This window comes from Lathyrus oleraceus, chromosome 2 (genome assembly GCF_024323335.1).
Source record: "Lathyrus oleraceus cultivar Zhongwan6 chromosome 2, CAAS_Psat_ZW6_1.0, whole genome shotgun sequence".
NCBI lineage: Eukaryota > Viridiplantae > Streptophyta > Magnoliopsida > Fabales > Fabaceae > Lathyrus > Lathyrus oleraceus.
The window spans coordinates 491,297,196-491,307,034 of record NC_066580.1 but is presented as its reverse complement, the minus strand read 5'-3'; the positions used below and the strand labels follow the sequence as shown (position 1 = coordinate 491,307,034).

The window sequence follows — 9,839 nt, the reverse complement described above, 5'->3', positions numbered from 1 at the left end:
AACTAAACAAGAAACAAGAGTGTATATATGAGAGACTTGTTATAGCTAGAACCGTCAAAATGGGCCAAAGCCCATGGACCAATCCACCAGATCCGAAAAAAGTTAGGGCTTGACTTTATTTTTGGAGTCCATATTATTATGAGTCTTTTTTAGCTCGGTCTGAAAAAGCATAAAAAAAAAGGGCCAGGGGTTATGGGTAGCCCAACGACCCAATAAAAAACTTTTAAAAAAATAATTTACTTATTTGGCCCATAATGTAAATTCAAAAAGTATATATAATTGGACCTAAAAAATAATAAATTTGGCCCAAAGAAAGAGTTGGATACAAACTCACGTGATTCATTCCATTCTCCACAACTCTTCAGTCTACAACAGAACCAATTGGAAACTAGTGAAGTTGGCGCAAAACCCAGGCGATTCATTCCATAGTCGCTGCCAGTGTGTGTTAGAGCTTTCAAAATTGACCTAGCCACTGGCTCGCTGCTGTGTAGAGTAGAGCTGTGCGTGTGCTGTTGTTTCGTGTTCGCTTCCTCGTCGTTGTCGTTCCTCTGTAGCCTGTAGCGATTCGTTGTTTCCAGTAAGTGAAATTGTTTACCATTACTGTTGTATTGTTGTTGTTCTACTGAATATTTGCTGCTGCTTATCATTAGTTTTGAGACATTCCAATCAAAACCTCTAAAACCAAACAGTTTTGATAATTTGAATAGAGTGCAAGCTATATTGGGAATACTTTATAGATTATTTGTTGTTGTTTATCATTACTATAAAGTGATCTTGCTAAAGTGATTATAATGTTATTTTGACGAATCTGTTACAGTAGTGATTATAATGTTTGATAAAGTGATTATGGGCCCGTTTGTTTTGGCTTTTTTTAAAAATGATTTTTACAGTGTTATATATTTTAGTGTAAAAAGATTTACAAAGAAACTTTTCATAAAAGTTTCAAATAAAATTTTTGTTTGAATAGTTATTCTTAAATTGTTATTTTAGGTATTTTATCATTTTATCGAAACTCTTTTTTGGATATCAAAATTTCAAAAAAATCGTTTAATTTTGAAGCTATTTCAAATAGCTTTTTCTAAAAATCATTTTTGAGATACAATTTTTTATTTTGTATTCATCCTAAAAACAATTCTTAAAACTAATTTATAAAACAGTTTTTAAAAACAAAAAGTTGAAATTGAATCAAACAAGCCCTTAGTGTTTTAAAATCTAAAAAACTGAAACAATCAAAATATATTTTGATTTTCAATTTTCACTTTTACTTTTTAATTTTCAATTGAGGTAAGCTGGAAAAAAAATACGGTTTCATTAATCGAATTATAGTAATTACTTGCAAGATTTTTTAATTGTAATATTTCACTCTCAATCTATTGTTAATCCTCATATATTGTTAATGAAAATTAAAATTCTCAGTCTCAATTATTCTCTCTTTAATTAATCCTCATTAAGTGAATAGTATATTTTTATACATTAAATGAATTGTGTATATATATTCAAACCAACACTGAAATATAATCTTTATACATTAAGTGAATTGTATATTTTATCATTAATTATTAAAAATATTTTAATAAACTTAAATGTATATTAGCTGAATTTTAATATTTTCAAAAAATATATCACAATTATTTTTGTTTAGTAAAATAGATTTTTAAAATATAGATTATCAAACAAGCTATATTGTATTATATTAAAAAAAACAGTTTTTACAAATTATACTATCAAACATATCTTTTCACTTTTTAATTTTTAAAACAGTTTTCAAAAATTGAATAACCAAATGAATTCTTTTTATTTTATTTTCTCAAAAACAAATTTACAAAATAGATTTGTAAAACAAATTTTAAAAACTAAAATTGAGAAGAGATCCAAACAGACCCTTAGTATCTACATTTTGCTAAATGTAATGAAATGATTCATTAATTCCAAACAAGCATTTGTGTTTAAACTCCAACAAAAGGTAAAATTCATTCAAAAGTTATTACAGAATCTTTTATATATTCATGTTTATAACATGTACATTATATATTTATCTACTTTTTATTTTTTCATGTTTATAACATGTACATTATATATTTATTTACTTTTTATTTTTTAATAAAATTTAATTATCATTCTTTTATATATTCATTATGTGATTGTTTATGTTTTTTACATGAACATTCCGTGAAATTACATTCAAAAATATTTAATTTATAGAAAATAAATAAAAATTTGTAAAATTGTAACATAATAATTTGTAAATTTTATCTTTTTTAAGATAATTAAATTAACAAAAACACAGTAAAATGATATGATTGGAATAAAATTAACTTGTAAATAGTATTTTACAACAAATTAAAATAAATTATAAAGAGATTAATGGAGATGTACTAACCTAGTAAAAAACAATTACGCGATCATTCAATAAAAATATATCATTTTGCTATATCATATAAATAATTTTAAAAAAATTAATATGATTTAGCGGGATATAACCGTTAATGATCGAAAGTGTAAAAATTAATTTACACTATCAATTTATCTTCCATTTTCTCAATTGTAAAATAATAGTTTAAAATTTTAAATTAAAGAAATAAATTAGGTTAATTAATTAGTGAAATAATTTTATATTTTTTTAATAACTATTTAATATAGATAATATTTTATCATTTAGAAAAGTAAAAATCAAACAATATTTGAATTAGTTTTTAAAAACAAATCAACCAATCAAATTTTTTCTTTTATCATCTTAAAAATAGTTTTACAAAACAAAACTTTCAAATAAATTTTTATTTTGTTTTCATCCTAAAAACAATTTTTAAAACTAATTTATAAAACAGTTTTTAAAAACAAAGGGCCAGGGGTTATGGGTAGCCTAACGGCCAAATAAAAAAAACTTTTAAAAAATTAATTTACTTATTTGGCCCATAATGTAAATTCAAAAAGTATATATAATTGGACCTAAATAATACATTTGGTCCAAAGAAAGAGTTGGATACAAACTCACGTGATTCCATCCATTCTCCACAACTCTTCGGTGTACAACAGAACCAATTGGAAACTAGTGAAGCGATTCATTCCATAAAATTGACCTAGCCACTGGCTCGCTGCTGTGTAGAGTAGAGCTGTGCGTGTGCTGTTGTTTCGTGTTCGCTTCGTCGTCACTGTGGTTCCGCTGTAGCCTGTAGCGATTCGTTGTTTCCAGTAAGTGAAATTGTTTACCATTACTGTTGTATTGTTGCTGTTCTACTGAATTTTTTTCTGGTGCTTATCATTAGTTTTGAGACATTCCAATCAAAACCTCTAAAACCAAACAGTTTTGATAATTTGAATAGAGTGCAAGCTATATTGGGAATACGTAATAGAATATTTGCTGTTGTTTATCATTACTATAAAGTGATTTTGATAAAGTGATTATAATGTTATTTTGACGAATCTGTTACAGTAGTGATTATAATGTTTGATTCGATTGAAATGGAATATGTGATTATAATGTTATTTTTGATGAATCTACAGTAGACTAAAGTGATTTTGATAGAAAAAATAAATAGAGATTACATTGCAGTGTTTATAATGTCTATATTGTTTATGCTGTGATTATGCCTTGTGTCAATTTTAACCCGTCAAAAGGTACATAACTTTAACTAAATTCTACTCTTAATCATACATTTAGGATTATGCCCTGTGTCAATTTTTTTAATTTTTATTTTAAAAATAAAATAAAATCTTATCAGTCTCGTAACACTTCCTAGACCTTCACATATTATTGTGGAACCACTGTGCTGTCCTCCTTCACGCCGCCCTAGTCCCTCAACACTGCCGGCGTCTCTCACGCCTCTGCAATCTTGCCCGTTTTTGTCTGTGCTGTAACTATCAATCAATTTCTGAGATGATGACAACTGTGGCGGTGACGGTGAACACAGTGAAGAACAGAATAGTCTAGTGATGACAACGGCGATGCTGACGGAGACGACCTGCAAAGACATGCGACTGTACTGTGTTTTTTTTTCCAAATAGTCTAGTAATTGAAATTTACTTTTTTTAGGGGAACAATTAGGATCTTCCCGATTCGAACCCACACTTTTACTATAGTTGTAATTAGTTATATTTGTTTTTTAAAAGAAATAAATAGATAGACATATGGCGTGGTTTAGACCGTAAGGGACCCTTCCCGCTCTAACGGCAGCAAATCCTGATCCGCTGTTTTAGGGAATTAGGGTTTCTCTTCAGATTTGTTTAGCAAGCAGGCGTCGGGCAGCAGTGTCGTTAAGTTACGATGCAGTGCGTGGTGGAGATTAGTTTTTAGTTGGCGTTTGGTTGGTGTCAAGTCTCGTTAGGGGATCATGAGCTGAATGCATGCAGATGGAGCTCTTAGTGGGAGTTAAAGGGTGGTTTTCTGGTTGTTTCAGTAATTGTAATTTTTAGGGTGTTGCTTTGGTGATGTTGGGATGTCTTCATTCCAAGTCTTCCTTATGTTTTCTTGGTTGTGTAGACACAATTGTGACACTTTTGCAGATTGTTTATTCCTGTTGTTTGACATATCTTATGCCTTATTTTTGTGTTAATAAAACTTTTGGCCTTTTCCAAAAAAAAAAGAGTGGGTCACGAAGCCTAATTCAGTTTGAGCTTGCGTTCACAGATTATTACTAACACTCCACAATTTTTTCCTATTATTTCTTAATTCACAGATATTTATTTATTTTGAATACAATTTTTTTAACAAATGTTTTCAGGTCTTAGGTGCTTACAGTAGTTGATTCGATCCCATGAAGAAAGTTAGAAACTTGAAGAAGAGATTGGAAAGACCCGTTGAGTTGGATAAAATCAACAATGAGACTAGGGTTCAAGATGTCGATTGGATTTGCTCTCTTTCAGAGTCTGAGATTGTAAGTATTTTTCATATTTATTGTTGATATACTATAGTTGTAGTATTTGTCAATTCTTTTAAAATCGAGCTGGTAATCAAATCGGCAAGATCACCATGTCATTATTCAAATGTTTTGAAAGCCGTCGAATTGGGACTGGGACTAAAGTGTAATTGAACTGCTCAATTCGTATGTGTTTGGTTATGCGGTGAAGATAATTAATTTGGAGTAAATTGATTGATTCTATAAAATTGATTTGGGGTAAAAGTGAGATGACGCTAAGGTGCTTTATGTTTGGATAAGTTCCTGCAAAAGTGTGTTGAATTGGTTGAGATGAAGGTAAATAAGTGCTTTATGTTTGGATAATTCCTGCATAAGTGAGTTGAAAACAGTAAATTTTCAGTGTAACAATCACATTTAGACTCAGAAGCTACAAATCTTAGCTTTAAGTAGAATCAATTTCGGAAAGTATAATCAATTCTACACATTCAAAATCAATTCTGGATGCTTCAAACTGAAACCAAACATACACTTTAATGTAAAGAGTGTTGGTTTACAGTTCAATCTTCAAATTCAATTTTGAAAACATTGATATTTCTAGTTACTAGGAGGAGCTCTAAGGCCTTTTAGTAAAAGGTGTAATTTGTTATAATGTCTCTGTAATATTACAATTGACTTATTCATCAGTATATTTATTTTATCTTATTTTATTTTATTTATAAATAGTAATAAGTGATAAAGGGAATTGAGAGGTTTAACTGTTATAGTCCTCTTTATGTAATATTCTGGTAATGTTTTAGAAGCAGCTACACTTTGGGATAAATTTGTGAAATTCAACATTTGAAATCTTAGTGATTATTCATGTATGTTTGTGAAATTCAACATTTGAAATCTTAGTGATTATTCATGTATGTTTGTGTAATTCAACATTTGAAATCTTGGCAGGATTTTATGATTAGCTTGAAACTGTTGATCACAAAGCGAGCAGAAAGGATAGGGTGTAAAAACTTGGCTGACAGATTTGACCTTAAGACGATTCGAGCTATTGGTATGTCATATGCTTTAGTTTAAGACCTATAATATACCTTTTGAAAAAAATCATGTGTATCCTTGATTTTGCAATGTGTGTAATGTTCTTAGAGTTTGAATTATTGAGATTTAGAGTTGGATTTAATTGAATATTGCTGTATTCATTTCGAATAATTGAAATTCTTAATGTCTTGTGCTTGAAAATCAATCCGCTTCTTGCATTAGTAGCTATTAGTTGAACTATTTCAGTATCTGAATTCTCTAACGATTTGTGAATCTTTATTTGTGCAGCATTTGTTTTGATGGAAAATCTCAAAACAGAGGTAAAAGAAACATCACTTGTACCAGACACGGTAAAATCTACTGCCTTCTTAGATGCTTGCAACATACTTAAATGTAGTAATGTGGTTTCTGCAACTATTGAAGAGCTTAGTAAAACTGTTGGTGCTGATATACAACCTATTCTAACAAGGTACCTATGCCAAACTCTAATATTTTCTGAATGGACTAAATATATGATTACTGTCTGATTGAGTGTGCAAATTATTTTCCATGGTTAGAACTTGAGCTTTATTATAAATAGATACATGGCATATGATCCATTTTCCTCTGGAGCAGCTGTAAAATATGTAGCAGTTAACCAACTGATTGAATTCAATAATCAATGAATACAGCAAATTTCCACTAGAACCATATAAACAAAAGAGAACAAACCTAATTAGATTTTGATTTATTTGTCTTAAATTTAGGTTACATACCCTACAAAATTAGCTTGTAAGGCGGGGGAGTCAACTTATGTAAACACATTTTCAGGTCTTATCGTCAAATATGATACTATTAATACAACTCTCTCAAGTCCAAAGATTGAATATCTGAAGTGTGACTTGAGTGATCGGATGAGAGTTTCCAAGATGCGTTGCGCCTCTTGCAATCGGATCAGACACCAAAAGTCTAGTATTGAGTGTCAGATGGGTGTGTGCTGGCAGTATTACGTTGGGTGATATATGACCTGAAAGTTTTTGAGTTATTTCCCTCATCTTACAAGTCAATTGTGTAAAGTTAAGTTAGGCCCAAGTTAAATTCTAAGTAGCTACCAAGGTCTATCCTTGATCGGTTGAATCACACTTCAAAGGTTCAGTCCTGAATTTGAGGGGTGTGTTAACTATTCTACATTATGACCTGAAAATGTGTTTATAAATGGGAGGTATCCATCCCTTATAAATTCATTCATTCATGAAATTTAATGATGCTATCATCTGCAATTGAGCTGTTTTTAATATTTTTGTTTATGTTTACAGTTCGACGCCAACTTCCAAACGAAAGAAGCGGAAAGTTGGAAGCAAAGAGTAAGATTTTATCCTGGAAGGACCTGAAATTTATTCTCCTTATTTTGTTGTCCTTACATGTGCTGTGAAAACACTGATTTTGAGTGTCTCCATAGGCTAATTAGCTAGTAATATTTTTTTATTTGGTTAGCATTAAATATTTTCTGCAAGATTGTATATATGTGAGAAAAAACCAGTGCGGAAAATGAAGATATGAAGTTTTGCAATCTTTCAATGAGTTTTTTTTTTCTTCAGAATAACCTTTTTTATTTTTATTTTTACGGCAATTTATCTTTCAATTTGCATGATTTAGAAACAGTTGGAGTAAATATGTTGATTTAATTTAGAAAATTGGTGTTTGCAAGAATGTATAGCAAATATGATAATGATTGTGACTTCTGTATGTATGGAGTAGCCAGGTTGTTTGAATTTAGTGTTCGATTATAGGGTAGGGAAATGTTTTTTTTTCTGTCTTTAACTCTTCTGTTCCAAGAGAAAAAAGGTTCCTGGAATTCGAAGTTTGGACCTACTCATATATTTTTACAAGATGAAGTTAAAAAATTCCTCAATAGGATAAAAGTTCCATTTTGAACTTTCTATTGGAAGTTAACATCTTCAATGTATATGATTTAAATAGTAATGTGATTTAAATATTATGATCAGAAGTTTCATTAATAAAAATTTCAATATACAAACACAAAACTATTGAATTTGGCAATGCTTGCGATTTAGAGTAGACTAAAGCATTTAAAAGTGACTAAAAGTTTGACAGTAGAAAAACTTGGTTGACACAAGCTAGGAGGTTGGTTTCTGAATCGATTCATAATCCTGTTTTGCCTAAAACTCTTTTTTTTATGTTCTAAACCCCATTTTGATATAGTTCATGGTCTTGGACTTTAATGACGTGATCATATGCTTAACTTTAATCAAGTGATCATAGGCTTAGATTTCATTTAGAATGGGCTTAGGACAAGGTGATGTAAGTGTAGAAATGGACTAAATCGTAAAAAAAGTATATAGTGGAAGTTTTACTTATGAATTACTAATGAATTGTATTGAAAAAGTGATACTAAAAAGACTTTATTGACTAAGGTGAGTGTAGTTGATGTAAGAGTGGTAAGTATGTAAGGTTGATATAGTGTAGAGGTTGAAGAAGATAATGGAATGTTATTTGTAAGATGACATTTGATTTATGGAATGGGTAGAGACATATCCTGAACAAGTAATTGTTTCCACAATCCATGTAGTGATTGGACTAATTTCCCACACTACCCCAAAGTTGAATTTTTTTCCCGCATTGCTTCATTATGAATTTTTTTTCTAGAATGCTCCATTTTTTTATTTGGGCTCGTCCAATGAATGGGCGAGATGATGATGCGCTGCCATTGATGACTAGGCTCGGCCATTGGTTGGCCGAGCTAATGAAGGAGTTTTTTTTTTAAATACTATTATATAATTAAATAACTTTATTAAAATTATTATTAAATAGTTTTTTAATTAATTTTATATTTAAATAATAAAAATGATTTTTTTAAAATAATAATAACATTTTTATAAAAATATTAATAATAAAATGTTAATAATAATAGTTTTTTATAATAATAATAGTTTTCTAATATTGTATTTTTAAAACATTAATAATAAAATATTTTTTTTAAATATTAATAATAGAAATGATTTATTTTTTTAAATATTTATTATACAACTATAAATATTATAATGAGGCATATAATGAATTGTAATTATTAACAATTATTTTATTGATATAATGGAAGAAATACATTTTATTTATAGTGACCGCCTGTTCCACATCTTGTGCCAACTTTTTTGCGTTTTCCCTTGCCCAAGTATTCTTGTCTTTGTCTTGCGGGAGACGGAGATGAGTCGGAAGACAATTCATCATGGGCGTCTTGTTGTTGATGTTTGTTGTTGACTTTGATGTTGTTGTGATGTGTTTGGAGGCATATCCATACTGTCGAGATCTTGAATGCGAAAAGAAGGGATATTCATTAGATGGTCATCAGTGAGGTCAAAGTTGGGTAGTGAATGTGGGAGTTGTGTGTAGGTGCTAGGTTGGATAGGAGGATAGTAGTCATCATCAGGGTTGTATGTAGGAGTGGGTTGTGCGAATGTGAGTTAGATGTTTGGGGTTGAGAATGAGGGTTTGAGTATTCAAAGTTGGGTTGAGGAATTGGAGTGTATTGTATGGGTGGGCGTAGGTTGGTTTGTTGTTGATATTGTTGGTTGTAATAGTAGTTTGTTTGAGGGAATGGAGTGTGGGGATTATGGTGTTGGGTTGAGGTGGAATAAATTGTGTGTTGTTGTGTGGTCTGGGTGTGTTGGTAAGTTTGTTGAGCTGAGGATGATGGTTGGGCCCCAAATGTGGATGTGTATGTGGGGGGAATGTCTTGATGTGGGGGTGATGTTGTTTGTTGGGTTGAAGAAGCTACACGTTGACGGGGATCATTCAAAAATTATGTTGGAGCAACGTGCATAAAAGGAATTGATAAAAACCAATTCATGTATTCTCTACCCGACTTAGACTCACCAATTACCGAGTTTCCTTGTAACACCAAATGCCTTCTTCTTTTCCATTCTTTTAGCTCTTCTTTGTTTAAATATTGCCAATGTGTGT

At 30.4% G+C, this 9,839-nt stretch overlaps 1 protein-coding gene across 2 annotated transcripts; it reads left to right on the top strand.

The window, feature by feature from the left end:
• Positions 1-308: 308 nt before the first annotated feature.
• On the top strand, positions 309-7,442 carry LOC127120926 (uncharacterized). 2 transcript variants are annotated; one of them, XM_051051538.1, is made up of 5 exons: positions 309-577; positions 4,719-4,871; positions 5,796-5,898; positions 6,171-6,351; positions 7,178-7,442. In XM_051051538.1, exons 2-5 carry the CDS (start codon positions 4,752-4,754, stop codon positions 7,227-7,229), a joined length of 456 nt encoding a protein of 151 aa, XP_050907495.1. In that variant the 5' UTR covers positions 309-577; positions 4,719-4,751; the 3' UTR covers positions 7,230-7,442. The 2 variants fall into 2 exon arrangements, with proteins under 2 accessions (XP_050907495.1, XP_050907494.1); XM_051051537.1 differs by lacking the exon at positions 309-577 and adding an exon at positions 2,977-3,189.
• The last annotated feature ends 2,397 nt before the right edge of the window (positions 7,443-9,839 follow it).

Excerpts from the sequence above, each read along its gene's own strand:
- LOC127120926 (XM_051051538.1), top strand. The coding sequence starts at position 4,752 with ATGAAGAAAGTTAGAAACTTGAAGAAGAGATTGGAAAGACCCGTTGAG. Across the intron at positions 4,872-5,795 it reads CTCTTTCAGAGTCTGAGATT|GATTTTATGATTAGCTTGAA; the intron begins GTAAGTATTTTT and ends AAATCTTGGCAG. Across the intron at positions 6,352-7,177 it reads ATACAACCTATTCTAACAAG|TTCGACGCCAACTTCCAAAC; the intron begins GTACCTATGCCA and ends TTATGTTTACAG.